General features: G+C 35.6%; 1 protein-coding gene across 1 annotated transcript in view; it reads right to left on the bottom strand.

Moving 5' to 3' along the window:
- Positions 1 to 1,742, bottom strand: part of gsx1 (GS homeobox 1) — a 1,856-nt gene extending 114 nt beyond the window's left edge. The window contains exons 1-2 of the mRNA XM_039746494.1: positions 1,280 to 1,742; positions 1 to 894 (exon numbers count right to left, since the gene is read on the bottom strand). The exon at positions 1 to 894 is cut by the window's left edge and continues 114 nt beyond it. Coding sequence (XP_039602428.1) covers positions 545 to 894; positions 1,280 to 1,661 — 732 coding nt within the window. The 5' untranslated portion in view covers positions 1,662 to 1,742 and the 3' untranslated portion in view covers positions 1 to 544. The remainder of the gene's footprint in view (positions 895 to 1,279) is intronic.
- Between the last annotated feature and the right edge of the window lie 12,208 nt (positions 1,743 to 13,950).

Raw genomic sequence — 13,950 nt, 5'->3', positions numbered from 1 at the left:
TTACATCATTTTGAATATATTTTACAGTAAAAAAAAAAGGAAATGCCCCGTCATTACATATCTCCAACAAAGGAGAAGCTAAAAAATAACTTTATGTAAAGCTAAACAGCAGTCAATATTGATACAAAATACTTGACTGTTCTTCTCAAAAATATAACGGCAACATTTCCAAGATATATACAACGTACTTTATCTGACCACCTTTTGGCGATCTCATTGGAAATCTTTTGACAGGCAGCTCTTGGCAGAGATTTTCAGAAGACCCAAAAAAACAAGAACGTATACAACAAAAACACACCAGTGTGTGTAAATATATATGTATATATTTATATATACGCCTATATACATTTATACATCTTTTGAACAAGTTGCATTTTTACAGTTATCAGCTTCTTACAATTGACTCAAGTCTGTATATTCATTTACAGATCATAAAATTTCCGTTATGTTTCTTCGGGTTTTGCAGTAGTAGTTTGGCTGTAGTATTTATTTCCTGTCCCGTGCCCAGAGTCTTTGATGCTGCATTAATGTGGAGAGTTCACAGTTACGGGGTTACCGAAAGGTCCCTGTCATCCTTGCCTGAAGATGAAGGTGACATTTCAAGGTCCTCCTCTTCTTCTGAACACCTTGCCGATGACAGCGATGAGCATTTGCAGCCATGCGGCCCTGCTCTGTGTGAGCTACTTTTGCCTTCTTTCTTGTGTTTCACTCTGCGATTCTGGAACCATATTTTCACCTGTTTTTCTGACAGATTCAGATAGGTGGCAATTTCGATGCGCCGTAATCTGGAAAGGTACATGTTGGTGGAGAACTCCCTCTCAAGCTCCAGAAGCTGCGTGCTGGTGAACGCCGTGCGCATCCGCTTACTGCTCTGCAACTGACTCGAGTTGCTTTCTGTGTAGACAAAAACATAAACCTCCAGTCCATCAGCAACTCATCCAAAATGTAAATTCTAAATTATTAAGACGTTTGTATGCAGTCTAGTAAATAACAGTCTAGTCTGGCACGACTAGAAACCGTAATGTTTAATACATCTACAGAAACCAGTTGAAATTGACAAGCCACTTACATAATGAAGAAAACACCTCGAGCAACGAGATTATTGAAAATTTCCAAAACAAATGTTATTAAAAATCATAGCAGCACGCAAAACACTATGAAAAGTATCTCTTCTCCATTATTATTATTATTATTATTATTATTATTATTATTATTATTATTATTATTATTATTATTCATTTTGAAGAAAACTTCCTGAGACGGGAGTCTCTAAACTTACCAATAGAAATGCAGTGAAACTGTCTCGGGTCTGGTACGGGATATGCTGCTTGGTAGATACCTGGTCCGTGGCTAATGTTCACTCCTGTTGACGTTGTGTGTTGCCTTGCAAGAGCAGAGTGGCAATACTGAGAGCCAAATGTTGGGAACGACGCTTTAAGTAAAGGTAAAGCTGGTGGCGAAGGATGAAGCTGGGAGGCCGTAACGCACAGTGGACACACGCACAGAAGGCCGGATTTTCGGGAGTGGCAGGAACCTGAAGAGAGCCCGTGCAGAGGATGCGATGGGTGCACCGCGTACGGAAAGAGCGGCGGGGTGTTTTCATTGCCCTTGTCATTCGCTTCTCTGAGAATCAAGGAATCCACTAGGAAAGACCTCGGCATCTTAGCACAAGCTGCACGGAGTTTATATCTGTATGATACTGAGACCCTTCTGTGCCAGACGCTTCACTATGTTATCAAAGTCGTTGGATAGCAGAGTGGTGCTGAAAGAGGAGTGCGGTCTGGTTTAAATAGTCGGGACATAGTTTGGCCATGTGATGGTTACGCCATGAGCGGCTGAGTGCTCTCAATAGGCTTTTTGTGCCTTTTCTCTTGGCATTCACTCTGCACGCTTCCCCTTTATTTCACTTGTTAACTAAATGAACTGCATAATGTACTCTATTCTTGTCAACCCCACCCACGCCGTAACAAGCGTTCATTCCTCCTCCTCTCCCGTTTTTCGTTCTGTCTACAAAATATTTAATTTTCAGTGTTTACCCAATATAGCTGGTTTATGAAGCTTTCAACGACACGAGCATCATTGAAGAATTTTTTTGTATTTATCGTCCGAGTAATGTTGAGGTAATGCTGAAAATTTATATCCCTGTTTCAACTGTTTGTCTGTTTGACTGGGTATAAACTTTTCCTTAGATAATAACCCGATTTCCAAAAAAGCGTTTCTTTAAATTAAACACATTTATTGTTTGAAAGAGTAATACTATTTTATTCTTTACAATGTTGAACGCCTTTCCTAACGCATCAACTATCAATCGACTTAGGAAAGAATGAAAGAAAGAAAGAAAGAAAGAAAGAAAGAAAGAAAGAAGATGTGATGATATATGTGTTAAAAAGTAGTATTAGTGATTATGTACAGATCTACAGTTAATAAAGTGATAAAATACCCATGTAAACAAATCAATATAAATAAGCTACATATTTTTGTCAAATTATTACTATCTATCTATCTATCTATCTATCTATCTATCTATCTATCTATCTATCTATCTATCTATCTATCTGTCTGTCTGTCTGTCTGTCTGTTCTATCTATCTATCTATCTATCTATCTATCTATCTATCTATCTATCTATCTATCTATCTATCTATCTATCTATTTGTAATAGCACTCTATCTATCTATCTATCTATCGCATTATAGTTGACAAAGATTAGAAAGTTAAATAGTAAACAATTTATATGACTTATTTCACTTTAATAGGCAACACAGAGGAATCGAGTAGAATGCCAAATATTTATATGTGTGACAACGCTTATTTAAGTAATTGTTTTTAATAGAAAATTAGCGTCGGTTTAGAATACATGGAAACAATCGAATAGCCGCAGGCAACGGAATTCAGATCGACTGAATAAACACCAAGCCTAAGCCCCAGGGTACTGTGGAAGAATATATAAAAATAACCAGGTTTTCAGCCGCTGGACCTTATTGAATGTCATTGTAGAAAGTTTTGAATGCCAGATAAAGAGAAGCGAATTAAAGTGTGTGACAGCAGAGGATAAGCAAACACAAAGAGAACTCTGTCACACTTTGGGCTAAATCCGTGGGCTTTTTAGCAAGCGTCTTCGCTATGATTGAATTAAGTAATAGGAAAACATTTTCTTTCAGTTTAGAGACATTAGACAAAAACTTCAAAGCGAATAGCAGTGTTTAATGTGCCAGTAAACAATGGAATGCGTTTTAGAGATGGGCTGTTTTGAGGGCTGCTGTTTTCGTGAGCGATTTTAACCACCCTGAAACTAAAACAAACTAGTTTCACTAAAATTTCCCAGTGCTGCTACATTCTGTCAATACTGACAATAACGACGAATATCTTGGGCCACAAATGAAGAATAGTTTGAAATTCCATATGTCACTTGCCACTCGTTGCGAAACCTGCACAGGGCTGTTTTTAATTATTCTTAATTTCTTCATGTACAGTACGTGTGCTCATATTTCTAAACACTCATTAACATGCATTAGATAGACACCTACTTATTTGATTCGGCATCACTGTTGCACAGGCATAACACTGAGATTCAACGCATTACAGTGGTACAGTACGTGTATTCAGTCGTTTAAGTGGTCGAATCCCCAATCGATACCATCTTTCTAGCATCAGAAGAAGACTCGTGGTGCAATTTACTATTTCAATATAGCACGGAGGATTATGAGCTGTTGCAAATGAAGGTAAGCTATGCGTAGTGTTAGTTCGTGTAAACGTCTCTAACCTAACTATAGATTTGCGTAACTCTAGATGTAATGTAAACGTACTAGACGATTTGACACTGGCTGCTTAATATTTCAAACAGATTTGAAAGGCATCCCTATTCTTAAAATAATTTGTGAATAATGTGCATGTCTTGTTTCAATAACCGGAGTATCAGGGGTTCACTATAAATGGCGAAGATATATTTTCACAATGTTCTATCTATCTATCTATCTATCTATCTATCTACTTTCTATCTATCTATCTATCTATCTATCTATCTATCTGCCTTTGTGTCTGTCTAAATGACATCTGTATAAATACTGCTGTATTTTTCGATTTGCAGATATGCCATTCTCCCAATATGCGCGTTTTTTTTTAAATTGTATTTATTGCTCATTGATCTCCTTTTTGAAATTAATACTATAGTTACGCACAACGGCATTAAAATTAAAACGCCCAGTCCTTTGCTTATCAGATGCAAGATTTCATGTGAAACTGCTTTAAACGTGTCAGCTTTAAAGCTCCAGATCGACTAATTCAAATGTAACTAATGAATAGAATATCAACTCCGTTGTCACTTTTTGTTTGATTAATTACCTCAGTATACGTCTGAAGTGAGTTCTGCATGGAAAAAGCAGTGCACTTAAAGGAACTGAAAGGTATAATTATGTACCCATTTTTTAAACGATAATACTCATTATGCTCACTCCATTAAAATAATTAAAACCCCTGAAATACACACAGATTCTACATATGTGCGCTGTAGCCTGACAAAAAGGAGTATTTGATCCAAACGCGATAGAACCTCATAATACAGACGTGAGCCATATTCGCTATTGCTAGTGTCAGTAGGCTATCAGTCGCGGTTTCATTATCAGTTTTTACAGTATATAAGTGTTTGGTCATCTAAAATATCCAGCATTCAAGGTATCGATTTTTTTTCGTAAAAATAATTTCTGTGCTCTTTTCTGTTATATATCACTACACTATTATAAACTTATGCATATGGTAAAAATCCATGTGTTCACAAGGATCATGTTCTATTTCAAAGTGTAAACATACGTTTCGAGAGGCAGCCTTATAATTTTTTTTATTTATTTAAAACCTGATTGTTCAGCATACATATTTACTATATATATATATAAAATGCAAAAACATACAGTATCATTATGTAGATAACCTCGTATTATTATTATTATTATTATTATTATTATTATTATTATTATTATTATTATTATTATTATTATTATTATCAACTTAGTAAGAATGAAAATACAAAAACATTATAAATGGATGCCCTGATATCCCTGTGTCAGGTACGGTGTTGTCACTAGCGGCTCCTTTAAGCTGTTTCAAGCAGCCCGACTTGTAACCTGTTCTCTTTAGAAATCAGGAATCTTAACTTTCATCTACAGTGTCTTTGTAGAAAATGTCACAAGGAAATGACATGGCATAAAAATCGAATAGAGGAATTTACGTATTCTGAAAAAAATCACTTCACTTATTGTTAAATTATATGTCTCCACAAAAACATGAAGAAAAAAGAAAATCCAGTTAGTTGCTAAGAAGACCACTCGAACTTTGAGCTGTCCATTGAACAACGGCTTGGAATACCGGGTTTGTTTTCGATGGAAAAGGTTAATACATCTTTAATATTCTGACTTTTTTGTTACAACAATAACGTATTAGTTATTTTTATCTGCTATGCTAAATTTGTATTAATGTTGATTAAGGTTCTTATAGACGTGCCCTCCTAGAAACCTGCTGAGCAAAGTTATACTAAATAATCAGATGTTCGTCTTTTCTTTGTCTCCATACTTTTACTAATCGACCTTTGAATCTTGCTGGGATTTTAAAAGCATTATCTTGACTGCATAAACTAATACTGACAGGCAAGAAACGACCCTCAGATTAGGTAACAAACTCAAGACGTAATCCTCACTTGTAGTCCCAATTGGGAATCTGTAAATGGTTTTGACCTTTTCCAAGCCCCCTGGAGGTTATTGACGGTAGTTTAATGTGTTAAAAAGAGATTTTTTTAAATCTATCTATCTATCTATCTATGTATCTATCTATCTATCTATTTGTCATGAAGTAAAGTAAAGCAAGAAGACAGCGCTTGCTTCTTTTTCCATACATTTTAATATACTGGAAGATAAAAGTCAATTTACATGAACACTTAACCTACTTTTGTTAGAAGGTATAAAATCTATACCCGGTTGAGAATTTATCGATTAAAGCTACGCCGAATAAACGTTATTTTTATTAGAACACTTCCATATTCTGTTAACATCGCAGTCATTGATTTATAAGTACAAAGTCTGAGAAAAGAGAGAGCAAGAGAGAGATGAGCTTGAGGAGTATGGCTTGCAGAGGTCTGCATTGCACATTGATTTTTACTTTTGTTATTACTGACAAAAATGCATTGGACTAATTTTAACCTAGCTATATATTTATTTGTTTTACTTTAAAATTGTTTGGTGCGATACGTAATAATCAGTTATTTTTGAGTTAGAGTTGATTGTTACCCAAATGAATTGTTATCCTTGAAACTCACCGTTTGCCAGATCTCTTGTTCCATCGTTTGCCTGGACATCATGACGGCCTCACCACCCGTTCCTCTTCAGAATGCAGGCACCTATATGCCGTACTGATCTGGTCCTCATTTTGAATGATCTATTCAAAGAATATATTCTTATATTGTTAAAAGCAGTATTCAAGAAGAAAAGTCATACGCCAGATCAGCGTAAAATTGTATTCAATACTCATCGCAAATGATATTTTGATGTTTCCATTAAAGTGTCCGTGGGTATTTTAGTTTATTAATTGCATTGAACAACCTGCTTTCAATAATGACATCAGTCTCTTGTCATATTTGATAAACAATTACAAAATTAAAATTAAAAACGTCTTTATATTTTAGTTATCAGCAACAGTTACCTAACGCTTATTTCTTAAATTAATATATAGATTACTCCGTATTGTTTTCAGTGTTGCAGTCGAAAGTTTTAAAAACTCGCAGTCATATAGGTTTTTCTTTGGGTGATAAGGCAAAATTTGAATGAAAATTTGTATGTTCAGATCGCGACTAGAACATGAATTGGCAAATATTGACTTAAAATAATGAATTGCCTTGACAAAAAATAGAATTAGTTATAAATAGAACAGTCCAGTCTTCTGCTCATCCATGCGCCCAGGTGCTTATTATTCCACTAACTATACTCACATGATCAGTATTCATCAGCTGCACTCCAGCTGGGCAGTCACCTATATGGAGACTTTAGGAATTTTTCGAAATTTTATTATCATCAATTTAATGAGCGATAATAAGGCTCATTTGTATCACCGTCAAGAGCTTTGATGCAATATACACTCGTTGAAGCACTCTTCACTATATGCACAAGTGTAAATTAATGACATTTTGGAAACATTATTTAAAAATCAATCAACTTTGGCTTCTTTTTTTCGGCAATATGTTTTTCTTAAAAATTAATAGTATTCTTATATAAAATTTGTATTGCTTTTGCAGCAATACTACTAGTACTACTAATAAAAATAACAACAACGACAATAATAATAATAATAATAATAATAATAATAATAATAATAATAATAATAATAATAATAATACAAAACTAAGTTTACATTACACACAAAGAGAAATACATCCATTTCAAGCTGTTCTCTTGCATAATTTAGTCAGCTATGGCACTTGGTGTGCATGGACACTCCTAAATCACGTTTTCTTGCAAACCTGCCACTAGTCCCAGTCACTGTAAAAATGAACTAACAGGGTTCTTCACTTTACTTATCCAATTTAAGTTAATTTAACTTTAAATAATCATGCGTGTTCAGATGACATTACTTGAATTGATATATCTCGTTCTGCCGCAGGTAAGAGCAGCGCGGCGCTTTAGACCGGCACGGTGGACAGCGACATTGCGCCATTACTGGTGTGAACCTCCGCACAGTCTTGCGTGCAGGAGGCGCCTTCTTCCTGTCTAGCTGTGCTCTTTACTGTGGATATTCCGGTTTTCCAAAACTAGCACAACATGTTGGGTCAATCGGAGACTCGGAAATGGTCCACATCATAAAAATTGTATGTGAATACACTGGCGCCTGGTCCAATGTTGGTTCCTGCTGTGTGGCACAAGCTGTGAGAATAGGCTTCGCTCCTTAAATGCCATGTGGTGTCCTTTCTATTTTCTAAATTGCAGACGTCAAATTCTTGTTATCAATAAATAAACCTTTGTTTAATGTGGGATCCTCTACAACAGGTAGTGTATCACCACAAATCACTATGTATCTCCAAAAGGAGTTAAATCAGAGTCAACCCGTGGCACAGAAAATTTTTGCAGTCTTATGGGGCATCTACGTGTTCCGTACAACCCTCTTCCTAGTCGTGGCTTTTAAAATGTAAGTTTGTGGAATGCGTTTTTGGCAGAACCTCCGAGGGAGAGACGCTTGTTAAAACAAAAGACGTATTTTAAACCAGAGTAGATTTTAAACGATTTATAATTGAAACAAACACATGCTATTTAAATGCACCTGAAAGAGCAAATCCTATTGCGCTTTACTGCAGATATTCTCTTTATATTAAAACAAAGAGAACATTAAGGTATTTTTAAAAAAAATTGACACTGAAATGTTATATCGTCAATGATTATTGGACTTTTTCTTTATTCATTCATGCACTTTGCAAGGCTGAAAGATCTGAATATTACGACTGCAAGGAGGAAATACATTTACTGCAGAGCACAGAAAAGCGTTTCACTGACACGTTCAAAGTAATTGAAACAGTGAATCCTACTGAGCTGATAAGCAAAAGTAACCCATTTATCACCAGTTAAGGAGAATATTATATTGTGAAAGGGGCCTCGTTTTCTTCAATAGGCCTAAAGAGAATCTTAATAATCTTTATCCTCCATGAAGTGTTTTAATTTGTTCAGGTTGTACTTCAGAATTGTATCTGAAACAGTGCCACCGCTGCAGGGGTGTAAGATCAGTTGAACACATCAAGCTGTGAGGAGCAGAAAGACCGTCGGCCAAAAGGTGAAAAGGCCTGAGTCTTGGGGAGTGACCAATGGCTGAGCCTAATCATAACTAATTGAGCTGACGTATGCAGTGACCATTGAGAAGCTCACTTTCTCGGCAAGGCAGGGTAAACATTTTCAGGACGTACGTTTGAAAGGCATTTGTAGCATCATTAACAACAGCATATCTATCTATCTATCTATCTATCTATCTATCTATCTATCTATCTATCTATCTATCTATCTATCTATCTAATTCAAATTCTGCTTCTTCATTTGCATCTATTCTTAAACTGAAGATATTCAGTCTTTAGTCCACTAGATACTGTAATGCACATCTGGTTTTGCTGATTGATGCTTTAGTGTGAAATTAAGTTTTATTTTAATAGAGGTATCTAGCACTATAATGACCTGGATCTTTAAAATATGACTCATATTACTCCAATAATAATTTGTGTTTTAATTTACAGTATTACTTTGTAATTTTAAAAGTTTAAACTATAGTGATTACTCCTCTTTTGGATGGACAGACTACAAAAAAAATACTAATCAAATGTCATCAAAGTATTGGAGAGTGATTCCTAATGGATTTGTAGTTTTTCCTCAATAAAAAAAAAAAAATCACATTATTACCTAATTAATGCAGTAACAAAAACTAAAACTGTACAGCATATCCATCAGTTTTCTTCAACTGCATTTTTCATTACAGGTTCTTGGATTGCCGAATGCCTGTGAGTGTAGAATCAAATGACAACAAGAAATTAAATTTGGATTGAAAACTATTGTGTGACTTAATCACATTCACACACACATTCTAATAATAATAATTATTATTATTACTTGTAACTAGAAAAAAATATTTGATGTATTTGTGTTCATTGTTTTGTGTAAGTTTCATAAAAATCTTCACAGAAAAGGCCTATTTGTTTATTTGTTTATTTAAAGGAGATTTGTATAATGCATCATGCAAATCACTGACTGTAAATTTAAATCTAAATTCACAGAGTGCGTATTATATGCCAGTGACAGACCACATCAAATGCTGCAGGGATACGCTGTGAGCCTGACAAGGGATTAAGCGAGTTTTAAAATTTCAGGTTACATATTTTATTAACAGTATTAGTAGTAGTGTGACATGTAGAGAGTAGAGTGAAATTCATTTCTTGTATTTCCAAAACCATCAAGCAACATATCACCTTCTACTGTTCCACGTTAAATCACATATTAAAATAAACAACTGATGTCCTCCTTACCCTTGTCTCAAATGTCTTTTGTATATGTTGTTAAAAAGATGAAGATGTATTTACTCTAAAGCTTCCTGAACACAGGAACATGTCTCAGTGGTGTAGTTACAGACAGTGCAGGTGGGGCAGTTGCACTGGTGCCCATGGGGCTGAGGGGCCCACAGCGACTGTGTGGTTGCAACACTTTACTCTTAACATGCTTGCTTGCCTGCTTGACGTTGCAGTGAAAAGGTTAATGGTGTTGTCATTCGCACAACTCCACAGAGCCTAATTATGACAATTGACCTTTTATGTAGCTTAAATGCATGATGTGTCTCATTAACAGAGGTCACTGTTTTAATTAAATTTCATTTAATTTTACCTGAGGAGGGCTTCATTTTTTTATTTTTTATTTTGCTCTATGGTCCATCACATTCTAGTTATGTCATTGATCAATATGCACAATTTTACAGGTATTCTGACTTGGTTTCTCAGGAAATTTCTGTTAATAAATTTTATTAGCTTCGGAAATGCAAGCAACAACGGAAGATTTTGGGATATTGAACTTAAGTAGACACTGATGGATGCATCCTTAGTTTGAAGGCTAAGCAATGATAAATAAAGGAAGCATGCTGAGTTTTTCTGGCAGACACTTAGTTTTACAACCTGTTGTAAAAGCGTTCCTTCTTTATTTGACTACATTGTTAACAAGATGTAGTACAGAAATCCAAAGCTTATGTTCCAGTCAGTTTTAATATTTATTTCGACCTGCTGTATTCATTGTTATAATGACCAATATGAAGACAGAATTACAAACATTCTAAAAAGGATATATATTTTTAAAAGAAACATTTGACCTTAAAGTAAACACAGGCACTAGTTCAATAAAAAAAATCTTGATACATTAAGATTGTTTTAGACAGTAGCAACATTGATTAAAGATGAACTCCACAGTAAAAATGAATGACATAACATTATAGTTTTATTTTTTCTAATGTAGTTATCTTTATTCAATTTATTGCTTTAGCAGTTACACTCTGCTCATGCGTCTTTCAAATGTCTGCTGGAACCAACATACTGTCTAGCTTACAAATTAAATATAAAAAGAAACCACAGAATTATAAAAGGAAAATTCTATTATGATTAGAACTTCTACTAATAATAATCACCACCTCCATCATCATCATCATTATCATCATAATTTAAAATTTGTTTGTTAAATTTTAGGATTAGCATGCTCTTAGTATATATATCACATATATATATACACCTATATATCCATCCATTTTCCAACCCGCTGAATCCGAACACAGGGTCATGGGGTCTGCTGGAGCCAATCCCAGGGCACAAGGCAGGAACCAATCCCGGGCAGGGTGCCAACCCACCACAGGATACACACAGCCACACCCACACACCAGGGCCAATTTAGAATCGCCAATCTACCTAACCTGCATGTCTTTGGACTGTGGGAGGAAACCCACGCAAATATGGGGAGAACATGCAAACTCCACGCAGGGAGGACCCAGGAAGCGAACCCAGGTCTGCTAACTGCAAGGCAGCAGCGCTACCACTGTGCCACCCATATATATATATATATATATATATATATATATATATATATATATATATATACAGTACATAAAATCAGGAAAAATCAATAAGCAAACAGTTAATGTGAAAATTCAACATTTTTAAAGATGCTGAAAAAGTAATAGAAGTGGCTCAAATAATCAAAGCCATAAATGATAATAGTAACAATTAAATAGTCAATTGCACACAGGACTCAAATTTAAAATACTTTTTTAAAAATAGTTCATCTACTGTAATTGCAGGCAAATATAAAAGAGACAAGAAAATGTGTAAAATAGGCTTCAGCCTTCCACTGACAAAAAAGTCGATTAAATGATTTTAAAAATGTTATTAGATACCACACATTCATCCATTATCCAACCCACTATATCCTAACACAGGGTCACGGGGGTCCGCTGGAGCCAATCCCAGCCAACACAGGGCGCAAGGCAGGAAACAAACTACAGGCAGGGTGCCAGCCTACTGCAGGACACCCACACACCAAGGACAATTTAGAATTGCCAATGAACCTAACCTGCATGTCTTTGGACTGTGGGAAGAAACCAGAGTACCTGGAGGAAACCCACGCAGACACGGGGAGAACATGCAAACTCCATGCAGGGAGGACCCGGGAAGTGAACTCAGGTCTCCTAACTGCGAGGCAGCAGCGCTACCACTGCACCACCCAGAATATTAGATACTCCAAAGTAAAATCAAGTCAAGGTCTGAAGGTCCTAAAGTCCTGCTCTCCACCGTACCTGGTAGTTTACTCCATGTGTTATTGGCTCTTAGTGTGAAGACGTTTCCAGCTGTGTCCCTGTGTTCTTGTGGAAAAATGTACTTTACTGTAACAGCTAGGATCCACTGTTTTTATTCCAATTATTAAAATGTGGGTCTTCACTTCTGTAGCTTTGAAGAAGTACAAGGCTTATGTTAAAATTGTAAAATTGCACATTTTATTGGATTTCAAGTGCTGTGCTTAAATTTACTTACACCACAGATAATTTTTCGTGCTAAAATGATGAAAAACAGGTGAAGTTTAAAGATGGTAATTAATTATTCATTCTTATTTTTTAATTTTGTCCACTGTTGGCCATATTGGGAAGTGAAGTGTATATTTTCTTCCAGCCTGCTGTTATTACAGTTGTAAACTGCAAAAAGTAGTTCAAATACCCACCGTTGTTATCAGCACTGAAGCCACCCATCCATCGATTGACTGAACCTGCTCAGTCTCTGCGTGAAAGACGGGAACTAACCCTGGAATTAGAACCAAATGATTGCAGGGCGCACTCAAGCACACAATCACATTACAGATTTAAATTTGTCACATAGCTTGCAAAGATTTGGGGCAGGAAACTCCACAAAGGCAATGTCTGGGCCAGAAATAAACGTCAGACTCTCAAAGGCAGGACTAACCATTATGGCTCCTAGGTATATGTACAATATGTTGTGTTTTGTTTCTCTTCACAGGAATTGTTAAAACCCAGCCCTTTGATAATAAAGGACATTTTAATTTTAAAGTCTTTTCTAAGTATATTGTGAATCTAGTCCTAACAATTCAGAATGATTTATCTGAAGTGTTTTAAATATTCTAGATACAGTACTGTATAAAAGAGTTCATGTTGACACTGAAACTGACATCTGTTCTCTGGAAACACTATTTTTCCATACAGGTTCACACATAGCTGGTGTCTAATCAGGCAGCAAAGAAAACAGAACAGAAACTCACCCAGAACATCATGCCAGTCCTCTGAACCACACTTTTTCTTACACTTCTAAAAATAAAGGTGCAAAACTGGTTCTTTAGAGTGATGCCATAGGGGAACAATTTTTGGTTCCCAGAAGATTCCTGCACATGAAAGTTCCAGAAAGAATCTTTATTTATTTATATCCATAACAGGAGCCATACAGCAAACATCTATGAACAGATGTGAACAGATTTTTGAGATACCAATGAGTCACAATATTGCCCGCAGTAACACAGGCTAAATTTGGATTTTCTTAATCTATTAGTGTCCTGCTAGGTAGCCTACCATACATTAAAGATTTATTTTCTACATATCTGAATTTTTTTCAAAGCACAAAGAACCAACATTTATGCAAAGAATCCTTCCCAGTATGAAATGGTACTTTGTCAACCGATAGTTCTACACAGAACCACACAATCCTATATGAACTGTAAAATACCATTAAAGAACTATTACTGTTAAGAGTGTAGAGTGCCAGTTTAGAGGAGCCAATCAACTTAACATGAATGCCATGGGAATATCGAAGGAAACCCAAACAGACATGGAGAAAACATTTAAAGTGAAGTACTGCCAGCTGTGCTACCATTAACAATATCAGTCTCTCACTTAAAATGTGGGGAAAATGTTATATATA

The sequence above is a fragment of the Polypterus senegalus genome, chromosome 2, assembly GCF_016835505.1.
Source record: "Polypterus senegalus isolate Bchr_013 chromosome 2, ASM1683550v1, whole genome shotgun sequence".
NCBI lineage: Eukaryota > Metazoa > Chordata > Cladistia > Polypteriformes > Polypteridae > Polypterus > Polypterus senegalus.
This window is presented reverse-complemented; position numbering and strand designations above follow the sequence as displayed.